The 20,141-nt window shown below is 39.1% G+C and overlaps 1 protein-coding gene across 5 annotated transcripts in view; it reads right to left on the bottom strand.

Moving 5' to 3' along the window:
• LOC128689188 (uncharacterized) overlaps positions 1 to 20,141 on the bottom strand; it is a 433,687-nt gene that overhangs the window by 150,098 nt on the left and 263,448 nt on the right. For all 5 annotated transcript variants that reach the window (XM_070087146.1, XM_070087144.1, XM_070087148.1 and 2 more), the window contains 2 exons: positions 20,056 to 20,136; positions 15,683 to 16,187 (listed from right to left, as the gene is read on the bottom strand). In XM_070087146.1, coding sequence (XP_069943247.1) covers positions 15,683 to 16,187; positions 20,056 to 20,136 — 586 coding nt within the window. The remainder of the gene's footprint in view (positions 1 to 15,682; positions 16,188 to 20,055; positions 20,137 to 20,141) is intronic.

Below are 20,141 nucleotides of genomic sequence, written 5' to 3'. Positions count from 1 at the left end.
TATCTGGATGCCATAAATCATGACCAATCATTCCTGGTTATATTTTATTATCAGGGGTGTGTATATATATGCTTGTACATGTATGTATAGTGTGACCTAAGTGTAAGTAGAAGTAGCAAGACATAACTGAAATCTTGCATGTTTATGAGACAGACAAAAGACACCAGCAATCCTACCATCATTTAAAACAATTACAGGCTTCAGTTTTACACTCACTTGGCAGGACGGTAGTACCTCCCTGGGTGGTTGCTGTCTACCAACCTACTACCTAGAATATATATACACACCTACCATCCGACTTACGACCTGCTCGACTTACGACCACTCAACTTACGACCGTGTTTTTTATGCCAAATTTCAGGGAAATAAACAACTATTTATGTTGTACACAGTGTTTATCCTAAACCTTACAGTATAAAATACAGTACTAACAACATAAAAAGTAAAGTAAAACATGAAATACCAAAATAAAACAATAAAATAAAGTCATTTCAAAAATGTTTTGTTGATATTCAGTAGAAAAGTTAGACTTTCGACCATTTCGACTTACGACCAGTTTCTCGGAACCGAACTCGGTCGTAAGTCGGATGGTAGGTAGGTGTATGTATGTATGTGTCTATGTATGTATGTATGTATGTATGTATGTATGTATGTATGTATGTATGTATGTATATGTATATATATATAATATATATGTATATATATATAATATATATGTAGTATATATATATGTAATATATATGTAATATATATGTAGTAGGTTGGTAGACAGCAACCACCCAGGGAGGTACTACCGTCCTACCAAGTGAGTGTAAAACGAAAGCCTGTGATTGTTTTACATGATGGTAGGATTGCTGATGTCTTTTGTCTGTCTCATAAATATGCAAGATTACAGGCATGTCTTGCTACTTCTACTGACACTTAGGTCACACTACACATACATGTACACATTTATTTATACACACTCATCTGAGTTTTCTTTGATTTTATCTTAATAGTTCTTGGTCTTATTAATTTTCCTTTTATATCCATGGGGAAGTGGAATAAGAATCTTTCCTCCGTAAGCCATGCGTGTTGTAAAAGTCAACTAAAATGCCGGGAACAATGGGCTAGTAACCCCTTTTCCTGTAAAGATTACTAAAAAGAATAAGAAGAAGAAAATTGTCAAAGTGGGAAGTCTGAATGTGCGTGGATGTTGTGCAGATGATAAGAAAGAGATGATTGTGGATGTTATGAATGAGAAGAAGCTGGATGTCCTGGCTTTAAGTGAAACAAAGCTGAAGGGGGTGGGAGAGTTTCAGTGGAGAGGAATAAATGGGATTAGGTCAGGGGTTTCAAATAGAGTTAGAGCTAAAGAAGGAGTAGCAATAATGTTGAAGGATAAGCTATGGCAGGAAAAGAGGGACTATAAATGTATTAATTCAAGGATTATGTGGAGTAAAATAAAGATTGGATGTGAAAAGTGGGTTATAATAAGCGTGTATGCACCTGGAGAAGAGAGAAGTGTAGAGGAGAGAGAGAGATTTTGGGAAATGTTGAGTGAATGCGTGGGGAGTTTTGAATCAAGTGTGAGAGTAATGGTGGTTGGGGATTTCAATGCTAAAGTGGGTAAAAATGTTATGGAGGGAGTAGTAGGTAAATTTGGGGTGCCAGGGGTAAATGTAAATGGTGAGCCTTTAATTGAGCTATGTGTAGAAAGAAATTTGGTAATAAGTAATACATATTTTATGAAAAAGAGGATAAATAAATATACAAGGTATGATGTAGCACGTAATGAAAGTAGTTTATTAGATTATGTATTGGTGGATAAAAGGTTGATGGGTAGGCTCCAGGATGTACATGTTTATAGAGGGGCAACTGATATATCGGATCATTATTTAGTTGTAGCTACAGTTAGAGTAAGAGGTAGATGGGAAAAGAGGAAGGTGGCAACAACAAGTAAGAGGGAGGTGAAAGTGTATAAACTAAGGGAGGAGGAAGTTCGGGTGAGATATAAGCGACTGTTGGCAGAAAGGTGGGCTAGTGCAAAGATGAGTAGTGGGGGGAAGGGGGGGGGTTCAAGAGGGTTGGAATAGTTTTAAAAATGCAGTATTAGAATGTGGGGCAGAAGTTTGTGGTTATAGGAGGGTGGGGGCAGGAGGAAAGAGGAGTGATTGGTGGAATGATGAAGTAAAGGGTGTGATAAAAGAGAAAAAGGTAGCTTATGAGAAGTTTTTATAAAGCAGAAGTGTTACAAGAAGAGCAGAGTATATGGAGAGTAAAAGAAAGGTAAAGAGAGTGGTGAGAGAGTGCAAAAGGAGAGCAGATGATAGAGTGGGAGAGGCACTGTCAAGAAATTTTAATGAAAATAAGAAAAAATTTTGGAGTGAGTTAAACAAGTTAAGAAAGCCTAGGGAAAATATGGATTTGTCAGTTAAAAACAGAGTAGGGGAGTTAGTAGATGGGGAGATGGAGGTATTGGGTAGATGGAGAGAATATTTTGAGGAACTTTTAAATGTTAAGGAAGAAACAGAGGCAGTAATTTCATGCACTGGTCAGGGAGGTATACCATCTTTTAGGAGTGAAGAAGAGCAGAATGTAAGTGTGGGGGAGGTACGTGAGGCATTACGTAAAATGAAAGGGGGTAAAGCAGCTGGAACTGATGGGATCATGACAGAAATGTTAAAAGCAGGGGGGGATATAGTGTTGGAGTGGTTGGTATTTTTGTTTAATAAATGTATGAAAGAGAGGAAGGTACCTAGGGATTGGCGAAGAGCATGTATAGTCCCTTTATATAAAGGGAAAGGGGACAAAAGAGACTGTAAAAATTATAGAGGAATAAGCTTACTGAGTATACCAGGAAAAGTGTACGGTAGGGTTATAATTGAAAGAATTAGAGGTAAGACAGAATGTAGGATTGCGGATGAGCAAGGAGGTTTCAGAGTGGGTAGGGGATGTGTAGATCAGGTGTTTACATTGAAGCATATATGTGAACAGTATTTAGATAAAGATAGAGAAGTTTTTATTGCATTTATGGATTTAGAAAAGGCATATGATAGAGTGGATAGAGGAGCAATGTGGCAGATGTTGCAAGTATATGGAATAGGTGGTAAGTTATTAAATGCTGTAAAGAGTTTTTATGAGGATAGTGAGGCTCAGGTTAGGGTGTGTAGAAGAGAGGGAGACTACTTCCCGGTAAAAGTAGGTCTTAGACAGGGATGTGTAATGTCACCATGGTTGTTTAATATATTTATAGATGGGGTTGTAAAGGAAGTAAATGCTAGGGTGTTTGGGAGAGGGGTGGGATTAAACTTTGGGGAATCAAATTCAAAATGGGAATTGACACAGTTACTTTTTGCTGATGATACTGTGCTTATGGGAGATTCTAAAGAAAAATTGCAAAGGTTAGTGGATGAGTTTGGGAATGTGTGTAAAGGTAGAAAGTTGAAAGTGAACATAGAAAAGAGTAAGGTGATGAGGGTGTCAAATGATTTAGATAAAGAAAAATTGGATATCAAATTGGGGAGGAGGAGTATGGAAGAAGTGAATGTTTTCAGATACTTGGGAGTTGACGTGTCGGCGGATGGATTTATGAAGGATGAGGTTAATCAAAAATTGATGAGGGAAAAAAGGTGAGTGGTGCGTTGAGGCATATGTGGAGTCAAAAAACGTTATCTATGGAGGCAAAGAAGGGAATGTATGAAAGTATAGTAGTACCAACACTCTTATATGGGTGTGAAGCTTGGGTGGTAAATGCAGCAGCGAGGAGACGGTTGGAGGCAGTGGAGATGTCCTGTTTAAGGGCAATGTGTGGTGTAAATATTATGCAGAAAATTCGGAGTGTGGAAATTAGGAGAAGGTGTGGAGTTAATAAAAGTATTAGTCAGAGGGCAGAAGAGGGGTTGTTGAGGTGGTTTGGTCATTTAGAGAGAATGGATCAAAGTAGAATGACATGGAAAGCATATAAATCTATAGGGGAAGGAAGGCGGGGTAGGGGTCGTCCTCAAAAGGGTTGGAGAGAGGGGGTAAAGGAGGTTTTGTGGGCAAGGGGCTTGGACTTCCAGCAAGCGTGCGTGAGCGTGTTAGATAGGAGTGAATGGAGACGAATGGTACTTGGGACCTGACAATCTGTTGGAGTGTGAGCAGGGTAATATTTAGTGAAGGGATTCAGGGAAACTGGTTATTTTCATATAGTCGGACTTGAGTCCTGGAAATGGGAAGTACAATGCCTGCACTTTAAAGGAGGGGTTTGGGATATTGGCAGTTTGGAGGGATATGTTGTGTATCTTTATATGTGTATGCTTCTAGACTGTTGTATTCTGAGCACCTCTGCAAAAACAGTGATAATGTGCGAGTGTGGTGAAAGTGTTGAATGATGATGAAAGTATTTTCTTTTTGGGGATTTTCTTTCTTTTTTTGGGTCACCCTGCCTCGGTGGGAGACGGCCGACTTGTTGAAAAAAAAAAAAAAAATATATATATATATATATATATATATATATATATATATATATATATATATATATATATATATATATATATATATATAACATGCAAGATTTCAGGTACGTCTTGCTACTTCTACTTACACTTAGGTCACACTACACGTACATGTACAAGCATATATATACACACCCCTCTGGGTTTTCTGCTATTTTCTTTCTAGTTCTTGTTCTTGTTTATTTCCTCTTATCTCCATGAGGAAGTGGAACAGAATTCTTCCTCTGTAAGCCATGCGTGTTGTAATACGCGACTAAAATGCCAGGAGCAAGGGGCTAGTAACCCCTTCTTCTGTATAAATTACTAAATTAGAAAAGAGAAACTTTTGTTTTTCTTTTCGGGCCACCCTGCCTTGGTGAGATACGGCGGGGTTGTTGAAAGAAAGAACATATATATACATACATATATACATATATATTATATATATATATATATATATATATATATATATATATATATATATATATATTTTTTCAACAAGTCGGCCGTCTCCCACCGAGGCAGGGTGACCCAAAAAAGAAAGAAAATCCCCAAAAAGAAAATACTTTCATCATCATTCAACACTTTCACCACACTCACACATTATCACTGCTTTTGCAGAGGTGCTCAGAATACAACAGTTTAGAAGCACATACGTATAAAGATACACAACATATCCCTCCAAACTGCCAATATCCCAAACCCCTCCTTTAAAGTGCAGGCATTGTACTTCCCATTTCCAGGACTCAAGTCCGACTATATGAAAATAACCGGTTTCCCTGAATCCCTTCACTAAATATTGCCCTGCTCACACTCCAACAGATCGTCAGGTCCCAAGTATCATTCGTCTCCATTCACTCCTATCTAACACGCTCATGCACGCTTGCTGGAAGTCCAAGCCCCTTTCCCACAAAACCTCCTTTACCCCCTCTTTCCAACCCTTTCGAGGACGACCCCTACCCCTCCTTCCTTCCTCTATAGATTTATATGCTTTCCATGTGATTCTACTTTGATCCATTCTCTCTAAATGACCAAACCACCTCAACAACCCCTCTTCTGCCCTCTGACTAATACTTTTATTAACTCCACACTTTCTCCTAATTTCCACACTCCAAATTTTCTGCATAATATTTACACCACACATTGCCCTTAGGACATCTCCACTGCCTCCAACCGTCTCCTCACTGCTGCATTTACCACCCAAGCTTCACACCCATATAAGAGTGTTGGTACTACTATACTTTCATACATTCCCTTCTTTGCCTCCATAGATTACGTTTTTTGACTCCACATATACCTCAACGCACCACTCACCTTTTTTCCCTCATCAATTCTATGATTAACCTCATCCTTCATAAACCCATCCGCCGACACGTCAACTCCCAAGTATCTGAAAACATTCACATCTTCCATACTCCTCCTCCCCAATTTGATATCCAATTTTTCTTTATCTAAATCATTTGATACCCTCATCACCTTACTCTTTTCTATGTTCACTTTCAACTTTCTGCCTTTACACACATTCTCAAACTCATCCACTAACCTTTGCAATTTTTCTTTAGAATCTCCCATAAGCACAGTATCATCAGCAAAAAGTAACTGTGTCAGTTCCCATTTTAAATTTGATTCCCCATAATTTAATCCCACCCCTCTCCCGAACACCCTAGCATTTACTTCCTTTACAACCCCATCTATAAATATATTAAACAACCATGGTGACATTACACATCCCTGTCTAAGACCTACTTTTACCGGGAAGTATTCTCCCTCTCTTCTACATACCCTAACCTGAGCCTCACTATCCTCATAAAAGCTCTTTACAGCATTTAGTAACTTACCACCTATTCCATATACTTGCAACATCTGCCACATTGCTCCTCTATCCACTCTATCATATGCCTTTTCTAAATCCATAAATGCAATAAAAACTTTCCTACCTTTATCTAAATACTGTTCACATATATGCTTCAATGTAAACACTTGATCTACACATCCCCTACCCACTCTAAAACCTCCTTGCTCATCCGCAATCCTACATTCTGTCTTACCTCTAATTCTTTCAATTATAACCCTTCCGTATACTTTTCCTGGTATACTCAGTAAACTTATTCCTCTATAATTTTTACAGTCTCTTTTGTCCCCTTTCCCTTTATATAAAGGGACTATACATGCTCTCCGCCAATCCCTAGGTACCTTCCCCTCTTTCATACCTTTATTAAACAAAAATACCAACCACTAACACTATATCCCCCCCTGCTTTTAACATTTCTGTCATGATCCCGTCAGTTCCAGCTGCTTTACCCACTTTCATTCAAGTAATGCCATAATACAAACACTTTACGTACTGTACAAGTTGTCTCCACGTTGATACAGTAGAATAAATAAAGAGGAACACTCCCATTCTCATGTAACACCATTTTCAGAAGAAATGACGTTCTGAGTGAAGGCATACGAAAGGAATAATTTTCTAGTTACCCCCAGTAATATTATAGTGTACACATTTTCTCTGATGGTGGATTAAAGAAAAAGTTATTCTTGCCATCACTCCCACAAGTCACCTGGCTACCACATCTCATATTTATGTTAATTTATTCTACTGTGGGGTGTATTTATCATGGTTATATGTTATGCAGCATGTTTATTATATAATTTTGAAAAAAGTATCATAGATGTATTAATGGAAATGACTATTTTAACGTAATATACGACATTTAATGCGCCCAAAGGATTATTATTATTATTATTATTAATAATAATATGGCATCAAGAGTAGAGAGACTCTTAATGATTTTAATGTGTACCTGCATGCCAGCACAGTGTGTAAGTATATTTAGGTACAGGTACACATAAGTATAACCATCAGAATACACCTACCATCCGACTTACGACCTGCTCGACATACGACCACTCGGCTTACAACCATGTTTTGTATGCCAAATTTCTGGGAAATAAACAACTGTTTGTGTTGCATAGTGTTTATCCTAAACCTTACAGTATAAAATACAGTACTAACAGCATAAAAAGTAAAGTAAAAAATAAAATACCAAGATAAAACAATAAAATAAAATCATTACAAAAATTTGATGTTGATATTCAGTAGTAAGGTTCAACTTACGTCCATTTTGACTTACGACTGGTTGGCTGGAACCAAGCTTGGTCGTAAGTTGGATGGTACCTGTACATATAAAATATGCAATAACTTTAAGACACATGAAATTTTGGAAAGTTTCCAGGCATAATAGAGAGAGAGGTGCTCAGGGAGAATGTAAACAAACCAGGTGGAGCACGCTGTATTAGAAAGACGGGGAGTCGTATAGCAAGTTTTGGTCTTAATTTGAAATCACCGTATTAGCAAAACGCTGTAAGCGGAAACACCGTAAAGCGGGGCCCTACTGTATTTTTAATTTTGAGCAAAATCAGCCAAATTACCAATTTCTGTGTATTTTATAAGTACAGTGGAACCCGGGACTTCGTCCAGTACAGATATCGTACAATTCAGATTTTGACCACTTATTTGGGCGAAATTTTACCCCGGGTTTTGTACCTCAGCTCGGAAATCGTCCATATCAGACGTGTCCGCCCACCCAGGACACGGCCGCTCGCACATATGTGACTCAGTCTGCCTCTGTCACTTGTCCAGTGAGCAATACTCCTTGCGTTCATCCAAAACATTAGTGGCAGAGGGTGGCAGTGATGGTGGTAGAGAGTGGTAGTGATGGTGGTAGAGGGTGGTAGTGATGGTGGTAGAGGGTAGTAGTGATGGTGGTAGAGGGTGGTTGTGGTACAGGGTGGTAGTGATGGTGGTAGTGATGGCATTAGAGGGTAGTAGTGATGGTGGTAGAGGGTAGTAGTGATAGAGGTAGAGGGAGGTTGTGGTTGTGATGGTGGTAGAGGGTGGTTGTGATGGTGGTAGAGAGTGGTTGTGGTTGTGATGGTGGTAGTGTATGGTAATAATGGTGGTAGAGGGTGATAATGATGGTGGTAGAGGGTGGCAGTGATGGTGGTAGAAGGTGGTAGAGGGTGGTTGTAGTTGTGATGGTGGTAGAGGGTGGCAGAGGATGGTTGTGGTTGTGATGGTGGAAGAGGGTGGTAGTGATGGTGGTAGAGGGTGGTAGAGGATGGTTGTGGTTGTGATGGTGGTAGAGGGCAGTAGTGATGGTGGTAGAGGTGGTAATTATGGTAGTAGAGGGTGGTTGTGATGGTGGTAGTGATGGTGGTAGAGGGTGGTTGTGGTTATGATGGCGATAGAGGGTGGTAGTGATGGCAAATAATCAAAGATGTTGCTGGTGTGGATCAACGAAAAACAGTTAGCAGGAGATAGTGTTGTGGAGGCAATAACTGCAAAAAGGCAAGGCAGTTGCATGCAGATCTTGTAAAGAATATGCCAACAAGTCTTCAATAAAGATAAGAGTGATTTAAATGTTCATTTAATTTTTTTTTTCAACAAGTCGGCCGTCTCCCACCGAGGCAGGGTGACCCAAAAAGAAAGAAAATCCCCAAAAAGAAAATACTTTCATCATCATTCAACACTTTCACCTCACTCACATATAATCACTGTTTTTGCAGAGGTGCTCAGAACACAACAGTTTAGAAGCATATACGTATAAAGACACACAACATATCCCTCCAAACTGCTAATATCCTGACACCCCTCCTTTAGTAGGTAGTAGGTTGGTAGACAGCAACCACCCAGGGAGGTACTACCATCCTGCCAAGTGAGTGTAAAACGAAAGCCTGTAATTGTTTTACATGATGGTAGGATTGCTGGTGTCTTTTGTCTGTCTCATAAATATGCAAGATTACAGGTATGTCTTGCTACCTCTACTTACACTTAGGTCACACTACACATACATGTACACGTTTATTTATACACACTCATCTGAGTTTTCTTTGATAATATCTTAATAGTTCTTGGTCTTGTTACTTTTAATTTTATATCCATGGGGAAGTGGAATAAGAATCTTTCCTCCATAAGCCATGCTTGTTGTAAAAGTCAACTAAAATGCCGGGAACAATGGGCTAGTAACCCCTTTTCCTGTAAAGATTACTAAAAAGAAGAAGTTCATTTAAATGTTTATTTCTTATCGTTTTCTGTATGTAAAACTACAGTGGACCCTCAGTTATCGGCCAACTTGCTTATTGGCCAGTTTTTTGGTTTCTGGTTATCAACCATTATTTCGTTTATCAGCCGTATGGTACACATCAACCCACTGCTGCCAGTCACTCACGTGTCAGTCTGGCTTTGTCTCTGGGCAAGTGAGGAAGCTTCTGCTCATTCATCCAAACATTTGGCTGTAATCAATTGTTTTTCGTGGTTAGCAACTGCAAAATAAGTAACCATGGCCCCAAAGAAAGTTCCTAATAAAGTTCCTTTGGTAAAGAAAGTGAGAAACATGAAAAGTTTGAGAGTGCTTTTCGAGTGATTGCACTTGCCAGGATGTTTGGGAAAAACAAATCAGCAATCACTTCTATCCTGGCAAAGAAAGAACAAATCAAGGAAGCTGATCTGGCAAAAAGAGTAAATGTGCTAACCAAACAGAGGTTACCAATAATGGAAGATATGGAGAAGTTGTTGGTTTTGTGGATCACCGAAAAACAATTAGCAGGAGATAGTGTTGTGGAGTCAATGATTTGTGAGAAGGCCAGGCAGTTGCACATGATCTTGTAAAGAAAATGCCTGTAACAAGTGCTGCTGTTAGCCAGCAAAGGCTGGTTTGAGAGATTTGAAAATCATAGTGGAATACACAGTGTGGCAAGGCATGGGGAGGCTGCAAGCTCTGACAAATGTGAGGCTGAAAAATTTGTGCACGAATTCAAGGAGTACGTAGAGGCTGAAGGATTCCTCCCCAACAAGTGTTCAATTGTGACAAAACAGGCCTCTTTTAGAAGAAAATGCCGAAGAGGATCTACATTAAGCAGGAGGAAAAAGTACCCCAACCAAGCTGAAACAAGCCATATCTGCAACATGTTCAGTAATAAAACCTTGTCCCACTTCAGGGAAATCTTAGAGAGACGTCAGAAACAGACCTATCTGGACAGATTTTTGTTCAACAGGGGTCCAGTGACTCTCAAGCTGGTCCTAGTGGCATTAAAAGACAAAGAAGGGAAGTAACCCCAGAGAGGGACTTGTTACCTGAAGTCATTATGGAGGGGGATTCTCCTTCCAAACAATAATCCTCCCTCTCTCCTCCTCCTTATCTTCCATAAGCCAAGAAGAGTGTTCAGTAAAGGTATGAAATGCCGATTTAATTGTTCAAGTATTTATTTTATTAGTTCTCATTGTTCTGTGTATGTAAAACTATATCTTTAAAAAAATTATTTTTTTGTGAATATTTTTGGGCATTTGGAAGGATTAATTGTATTTACATTAATTCTTATGGGCATTATTACTTTGGTTTTCGGTCATTTCAGTTTTAGGCCGACCTTCTGGAATGGATTACGGCCGATAACCGAGGGTCCACTGTATAGTCATTCTCTATAAAATGTAATTTTGTTAACATTTTTGGATGTCTGGAATGGATTAATTAGATTACATTATTTCTTATGGGAAATATTACTTCGGTCTTCATCCATTTTGGATTTCGACAGGCCTTCTGGAATGGATTAAGAATGAAAACCAGGGTTCCACTGTAATTTTTATAGCTGAATGGCCAGTTTGTGCTCAGTTAATAGCGAAATAGCTAAGGTTCCGTTCGACTGGAGAAATGGAACTGACTTGAAATAGGACTGAAAATTGACAAAATTGCAGACAAGTAATTTGCTAACTTGGTGCTTGTGCAATTCTGTACATTTTTTTTTTAATCAAATTTCATACTTTTGGTGTTATTACCTTCAGAAAAAGATTCTCTACCTCTTCAGAAGATTTTTTTTTTTTTAAAGTGGACACTAAGAGCAATATTAATTTCAGGGGTCTGGACAAGCATATTTCAATCATATACAGTACCATATTTTTATCAGGGGCTGATGAGTACCTAGTTGCCAAGTAGGTAATATGAATTTTCTCATCCAGATGCCAGACTTGTTTGGCTAAGAGCTTCACTGTTTCCAGCATACAGAGTACCAAATATACTTTTTTTTTATCCCAATGGTCAAGCCAAGGTGATTTGTAATAAAAATAATTAGAAAACATGCACTGTATATTGTACAGAACAATTACAAATATATATGCTATTATAAAGTATATAACATAACAGAATAAGCTGTATTTTTCTTGAAGGCAGGCTTGATGCTACTAAGGTATTTTCACTGTCAGCAAATCTTTACTGGCAGAGTTTCTCTATGAACTTCATCTCCTTCTCACTGCAACATTCACAACTCATACTTCACACCCATATAAGAGTGTTGGTACCACTATACTCTCATACGTTCTCCCTTTTGCCTCCATGGATAACATTCTTTGTCTCCACAGATGCCTCAATGCACCACCCACCTTTATCCCTTCGTCATTCTATGGTTCACCTTATCTTTCACATACCCACATACAAACAAGTTTACTCCCAAATATCTGAACATACATACTTCCTCCATACTCCCTCCTTCCAGTCTGATATCCAGTCTTTAATTATGTAACATGTTTGTTACCCTCATCACCTTGCTCTTCCCTATGTTCACTTTTAATTTCCTTCTTTAACATACCCTCCTAAATTTGTTCACCAACCTTTGTACCTTTTCTTCAGAATCTCCTAAAAGAATAGTGTCATTAGCAAAAATCAGCTGTGACAATTCCCATTTTGTGTTAGATTCTGCATATTTTAATCTCACACCTCTCCCAAACTTCCTACCACTCACTTCTTTTACAATCCCATCTATAAATATGTTAAAAAACCATAGTGACACCATGCATCCCCATCAAAGGCCTACTTTTATTGGAAAATAATTTCCCTCTTCACCATGGGGAAGTGGAACAGAATTCTTCCTCCGTAAGCCATGTGTGTCGTAAGAGGCGACTAAAATGCCGGGAGCAAGGGGCTAGTAATCCCTTCTCCTATATATATTACTAAATGTAAAAGGAGAAACTTTCGTTTTTCCTTTTGGGCCACTCCGCCTCGGTGGGATACGGCCGGTTTATTGAAAGAAAGAAGAAAGAATTTCACTCTCTCCTACATATCCTAAATTGAGCCTCACTATCCTCATAGAAACTCTTAACAGCATTCAGTTACCTACCACCATACGCTTCCAACTTCTGTCACATTGCTTCCCAATCCAACCTATCATATTCCTTTTCTAAATCCATGAAAGCAACAAACACTGCCCTACCTTTATCTAAATATTTTTCCACCTGTATACTTCAATGTAAAAACTTGGTACAGTGGACCCCCGGTTTACGATCAGCTCCCAATGCGACCAATTATGTAAGTGTATTTATGTAAGTGCATTTGTATGTGTATGTTTGGGGGTCTGAAATGGACTAATCTAATTCACAATATTCCTTATGGGAACAAATTCGGTCAGTACTGGCACCTGAACATACTTCTGGAATGAAATAATATCGTAAACCGGGGGTCCACTGTATATACATTTCCTACCCTTTCTAAAGCCTCTTTCTTTGCCTGTAATCTTGTTCACTGTCTAACCCTTAATTCTATCAATAATGACTACCATACACTTTATCTGGTATATTCAATAAACTTTTTTTTTTTCAACAAGTCGGCTATCTCCCACCAAGGCAGGGTGACCCAAAAAGAAAATCCCCAAAAACAAAATACTTTAATCATCATTCAACACTTTCACCTCACTCAAATACAATCACTGTAAATAAACTTATTTCCCTATAATTTTTACACTCCTTTGTCCCCCTTTCCTTTATACAAAGGAATTATGCACACACACTACCAGTCCCTAGGTACCTTTGCCTCTTTCATACATTTGAACCATTTCATACAAAAGTACCAACCACTCCAAAACTATATCCCCATCTGCTTTTAACATTTCTGTCATGATCCCATGAATCCCAGCTGCTTTACATCCCTTTCATTTTACCCACTGCCTCCCACACCACCACTCACATTTGGCTCTTCCTTACTCCAAAAAGATGTTATACTTCCCTGGCCAATAATGCATGAAATCACCATCTCCCTTTCTTCATCAACATTTAACAGCTCCTCAAAATATTCCTGCCATCTTCCCAATACCTCCAACTCCCCATCTAATAACTCCCCTCTTCTGTTTTTAACTGTCAAATCCATTTGTTCACGAGGCTTTCTCAACTTATTAATCTCATTCCAAAACTTTTTCTTATTCTCGGCAAAATATGATGACAGAACCTCACCCAATCATTCATTTGGTCTCCTTTTACACTCCCTCACCTCTCTCTTAGCCTCTCTTTTACACTCCATATACATACTCCACCCTCCTTATATCACTTCTGCTTTGTAAAAACCTTTCATAAGCCAACTTTTTCTCTCTTACCACTCTCTCTTTACCTCATCATTCCACCAATTGCTCTTGTTCCCTCCTACACCCACCCTCCTATATCCACAAACTTCTGCTATACATTCTAACACTGCATTCTTAAATCTTTGCCATACCTCTTCAGCCTCATTACCTGTTTCCCAGTATATAATAATCATATAAAGTCAGAGTGGGTAGAGGATGTGTAGATCAAGTGTTTACATTGAAGCATATATGTGAACAGTATTTAGATAAAGGTAGGGAAGTTTTTATTGCATTTATGGATTTAGAAAAGGCATATGATAGAGTGGATAGAGGAGCAATGTGGCAGATGTTGCAAGTTTATGGAATAGGTGGTAAGTTACTAAATGCTGTAAAGAGCTTTTATGAGGATAGTGAGGCTCAGGTTAGGGTGTGTAGAAGAGAGGGAGAATACTTCCCGGTAAAAGTAGGTCTTAGACAGGGATGTGTAATGTCACCATGGTTGTTTAATATATTTATAGACGGGGTTGTAAAAGAAGTAAATGCTAGGGTGTTCGGGAGAGGGGTGGGATTAAATTATGGGGAATCAAATTCAAAATGGGAATTGACACAGTTACTTTTTGCTGATGATACTGTGCTTATGGGAGATTCTAAAGAAAAATTGCAAAGGTTAGTGGATGAGTTTGAGATTGTGTGTAAAGGTAGAAAGTTGAAAGTGAACATAGAAAAGAGTAAGGTGATGAGGGTATCAAATGATTTAGATAAAGAAAAATTGGATATCAAATTGGGGAGGAGGAGTATAGAAGAAGTGAATGTTTTCAGATACTTGGGAGTTGACGTGTCGGCGGATGGATTTATGAAGGATGAGGTTAATCATAGAATTGATGAGGGAAAAAAGGTGAGTGGTGCGTTGAGGTATATGTGGAGTCAAAAAACGTTATCTATGGAGGCAAAGAAGGGAATGTATGAAAGTATAGTAGTACCAACACTCTTATATGGATGTGAAGCTTGGGTGGTAAATGCAGCAGCGAGGAGACGGTTGGAGGCAGTGGAGATGTCCTGTCTAAGGGCAATGTGTGGTGTAAATATTATGCAGAAAATTCGGAGTGTGGAAATTAGGAGAAGGTGTGGAGTTAATAAAAGCATTAGTCAGAGGGCAGAAGAGGGGTTGTTGAGGTGGTTTGGTCATTTAGAGAGAATGGATCAAAGTAGAATGACATGGAAAGCATATAAATCTATAGGGGAAGGAAAGAGGGGTAGGGGTCGTCCTCGAAAGGGTTGGAAAGAGGGGGTAAAGGAGGTTTTGTGGGCGAGGGGCTTGGACTTCCAGCAAGCATGCATGAGCGTGTTAGATAGGAGTGAATGGAGACGAATGATACTTGGGACCTGACGATCTGTTGGAGTGTGAGCAGGGTAATATTTAGTGAAGGGATTCAGGGAAACCGGTTATTTTCATATAGTCGGACTTGAGTCCTGGAAATGGGAAGTACAATGCCTGCACTTTAAAGGAGTGGTTTGGGATATTGGCAGTTTGGAGGGATATGTTGTGTATCTTTATACGTATATGCTTCTAAGCTGTTGTATTCTGAGCACCTCTGCAAAAGCAGTGATAATGTGTGAGTGTGGTGAAAGTGTTGAATGATGATGAAAGTATTTTCTTTTTGGGGATTTTCTTTCTTTTTTGGGTCACCCTGCCTCGGTGGGAGACGACCGACTTGTTGAAAAAAAAAAAAATAAATAAAGTCAGCTAATTATACATACTGAACACTCTTTTATATATACTGTACATCCCACAAAAATGCTTAGAAAGTTAAACAAAATATTTCACTCATTTAAAAATAAGAAAAACTCACGCCTGAAATATGGATTGAACAGGAACAGTGGGAGGGATTTTGGGAAGTGTGGCAATTCCAGGGGGTGGTCGGTGATCACTCTGAGAGGGGTTCATCACTGTTCCTTCTTCATCAAGTGTCACAACTGCTGGTTGGGATTTCTTTGTTTCAGATGACTGTGGAGAGGTATGAATGGTGATTTTTATTGTGTCAGAAGATACATCAGAATTTCCAAGAGAAACTGCCCCAGTGTGAGAGCTTCCAGGGAATGACATAATTTTAACTGGTGGTGTCTTTTCATTTGAAGAAGCACTTGTTCCACTTTTTGACACTCCAGAAACAGAGAGAGATGTCTTGCTTTCAAGCATGCTAGAAGTAATAGGACCAGAAATTGAAGTATTTCCAATATTTATTACTGTGGCACCAGATGTATTATTTGCTAATCCTTGTTCAAGAGGAACTAGCTTTGGTAACGACTTTACCTGAGATGAACTGGAAACAGACTGACTTGATGTGCCATCATAATCTGTAAAAATGTAAAAGCTCAAGATTACTGATCAAGGATAATATTCAATGACTGAAAAAACATTTTGTACCTACGAGCAATGCATATAAAGGGTAGTGAACAGAGCAGTGGAAATTGGTTTTAGGAGGAAATGACTAATATGCCGGGAGCAATGGGCTAGTAACCCCTTCTCCTGTATACAATTACTAAAAAAGAGAAGAAGAAAAACTTTATAAAACTGGGTTGCTTAAATGTGCGTGGATGTAGTGCGGATGACAAGAAACAGATGATTGCTGATGTTATGAATGAAAAGAAGTTGGATGTCCTGGCCCTAAGCGAAACAAAGCTGAAGGGGGTAGGAGAGTTTCAGTGGGGGGAAATAAATGGGATTAAATCTGGAGTATCTGAGAGAGTTAGAGCAAAGGAAGGGGTAGCAGTAATGTTAAATGATCAGTTATGGAAGGAGAAAAGAGAATATGAATGTGTAAATTCAAGAATTATGTGGATTAAAGTAAAGGTTGGATGCGAGAAGTGGGTCATAATAAGCGTGTATGCACCTGGAGAAGAGAGGAATGCAGAGGAGAGAGAGAGATTTTGGGAGATGTTAAGTGAATGTATAGGAGCCTTTGAACCAAGTGAGAGAGTAATTGTGGTAGGGGACTTGAATGCTAAAGTAGGAGAAACTTTTAGAGAGGGTGTGGTAGGTAAGTTTGGGGTGCCAGGTGTAAATGATAATGGGAGCCCTTTGATTGAACTTTGTATAGAAAGGGGTTTAGTTATAGGTAATACATATTTTAAGAAAAAGAGGATAAATAAGTATACACGATATGATGTAGGGCGAAATGACAGTAGTTTGTTGGATTATGTATTGGTAGATAAAAGACTGTTGAGTAGACTTCAGGATGTACATGTTTATAGAGGGGCCACAGATATATCAGATCACTTTCTAGTTGTAGCTACACTGAGAGTAAAAGGTAGATGGGATACAAGGAGAATAGAAGCATCAGGGAAGAGAGAGGTGAAGGTTTATAAACTAAAAGAGGAGGCAGTTAGGGTAAGATATAAACAGCTATTGGAGGATAGATGGGCTAATGAGAGCATAGGCAATGGGGTCGAAGAGGTATGGGGTAGGTTTAAAAATGTAGTGTTAGAGTGTTCAGCAGAAGTTTGTGGTTACAGGAAAGTGGGTGCAGGAGGGAAGAGGAGCGATTGGTGGAATGATGATGTAAAGAGAGTAGTAAGGGAGAAAAAGTTAGCATATGAGAAGTTTTTACAAAGTAGAAGTGATGCAAGGAGGGAAGAGTATATGGAGAAAAAGAGAGAAGTTAAGAGAGTGGTGAAGCAATGTAAAAAGAGAGCAAATGAGAGAGTGGGTGAGATGTTATCAACAAATTTTGTTGAAAATAAGAAAAAGTTTTGGAGTGAGATTAACAAGTTAAGAAAGCCTAGAGAACAAATGGATTTGTCAGTTAAAAATAGGAGAGGAGAGTTATTAAATGGAGAGGTAGAGGTATTGGGAAGATGGAAGGAATATTTTGAGGAATTGTTAAATGTTGATGAAGATAGGGAAGCTGTGATTTCGTGTATAGGGCAAGGAGGAATAACATCTTGTAGGAGTGAGGAAGAGCCAGTTGTGAGTGTGGGGGAAGTTCGTGAGGCAGTAGGTAAAATGAAAGGGGGTAAGGCAGCCGGGATTGATGGGATAAAGATAGAAATGTTAAAAGCAGGTGGGGATATAGTTTTGGAGTGGTTGGTGCAATTATTTAATAAATGTATGGAAGAGGGTAAGGTACCTAGGGATTGGCAGAGAGCATGCATAGTTCCTTTGTATAAAGGCAAAGGGGATAAAAGAGAGTGCAAAAATTATAGGGGGATAAGTCTGTTGAGTGTACCTGGTAAAGTGTATGGTAGAGTTATAATTGAAAGAATTAAGAGTAAGACGGAGAATAGGATAGCAGATGAACAAGGAGGCTTTAGGAAAGGTAGGGGGTGTGTGGACCAGGTGTTTACAGTGAAACATATAAGTGAACAGTATTTAGATAAGGCTAAAGAGGTCTTTGTGGCATTTATGGATTTGGAAAAGGCGTATGACAGGGTGGATAGGGGGGCAATGTGGCAGATGTTGCAAGTGTATGGTGTAGGAGGTAGGTTACTGAAAGCAGTGAAGAGTTTTTACGAGGATAGTGAGGCTCAAGTTAGAGTATGTAGGAAAGAGGGAAATTTTTTCCCAGTAAAAGTAGGCCTTAGACAAGGATGTGTGATGTCACCGTGGTTGTTTAATATATTTATAGATGGGGTTGTAAGAGAAGTAAATGCGAGGGTCTTGGCAAGAGGCGTGGAGTTAAAAGATAAAGAATCACACACAAAGTGGGAGTTGTCACAGCTGCTCTTTGCCGATGACACTGTGCTCTTGGGAGATTCTGAAGAGAAGTTGCAGAGATTGGTGGATGAATTTGGTAGGGTGTGCAAAAGAAGAAAATTAAAGGTGAATACAGGAAAGAGTAAGGTTATGAGGATAACAAAAAGATTAGGTGATGAAAGATTGAATATCAGATTGGAGGGAGAGAGTATGGAGGAGGTGAACGTATTCAGATATTTGGGAGTGGACGTGTCAGCGGATGGGTCTATGAAAGATGAGGTGAATCATAGAATTGATGAGGGAAAAAGAGTGAGTGGTGCACTTAGGAGTCTGTGGAGACAAAGAACTTTGTCCTTGGAGGCAAAGAGGGGAATGTATGAGAGTATAGTTTTACCAACGCTCTTATATGGGTGTGAAGCGTGGGTGATGAATGTTGCAGCGAGGAGAAGGCTGGAGGCAGTGGAGATGTCATGTCTGAGGGCAATGTGTGGTGTGAATATAATGCAGAGAATTCGTAGTTTGGAAGTTAGGAGGAGGTGCGGGATTACCAAAACTGTTGTCCAGAGGGCTGAGGAAGGGTTGTTGAGGTGGTTCGGACATGTAGAGAGAATGGAGCGAAACAGAATGACTTCAAGAGTGTATCAGTCTGTAGTGGAAGGAAGGCGGGGTAGGGGTCGGCCTAGGAAGGGTTGGAGGGAGGGGGTAAAGGAGGTTTTGTGTGCGAGGGGCTTGGACTTCCAGCAGGCATGCGTGAGCGTGTTTGATAGGAGTGAATGGAGACAAATGGTTTTTAATACTTGACGTGCTGTTGGAGTGTGAGCAAAGTAACATTTATGAAGGGATTCAGGGAAACCGGCAGGCCGGACTTGAGTCCTGGAGATGGGAAGTACAGTGCCTGCACTCTGAAGGAGGGGTGTTAATGTTGCAGTTTAAAAACTGTAGTGTAAAGCACCCTTCTGGCAAGACAGTGATGGAGTGAATGATGGTGAAAGTTTTTCTTTTTCGGGCCACCCTGCCTTGGTGGGAATCGGCCGGTGTGATAATAAAAAAAAAAAAAAAAAAAAAATACAAAAGGGTGTAATTCACAGATCTTAAAAGAAAAGTTAATTATGTACATGCTTTCTAGTGAATTTGGAGTCTTTTCAGTCTTTCTTCATAATTTGTATGTTTAGCTCTAGGCAATGCTTTGTAGGAAGCCTTTCTCAATTTAACTGTTTTTTTTTTTATGAATTTTGGCCCCTTTCTAAAAGCATTTTTAATTAAATCTTTTACTGTATTATAAAAACATTTATTTTTCACTTTAGACTACTTTTATGCTAGATTTCTTTCCTCCTCTATCTGGCATTTTTGAAAAATATTTCAGCCATATTTAAGGGTCAAATTTTGCCATACATATTTCATTCTTGGAAAATGTTTTATTGTTATTACAGTTTCTATTTTTAATATCAAATAATTATTTGTCTACGTACAGCATACGAGTTAGAAGTGCTGTATAATACAGGTGCATTAATTATATTTTTATGTACTAACCATCACCAAACATTTGTGAAGCAGCGGTTGGATCTAAGGTGCTTACACTTTCAATACGCAGGAACCCTGGAATTTCTGAATCTGAA

The sequence above is a fragment of the Cherax quadricarinatus genome, chromosome 21 (genome assembly GCF_038502225.1).
Source record: "Cherax quadricarinatus isolate ZL_2023a chromosome 21, ASM3850222v1, whole genome shotgun sequence".
Lineage (NCBI taxonomy): Eukaryota > Metazoa > Arthropoda > Malacostraca > Decapoda > Parastacidae > Cherax > Cherax quadricarinatus.
Note: the sequence above shows the minus strand (reverse complement) of the source record. Positions and strands in the feature narration are given on the sequence as shown.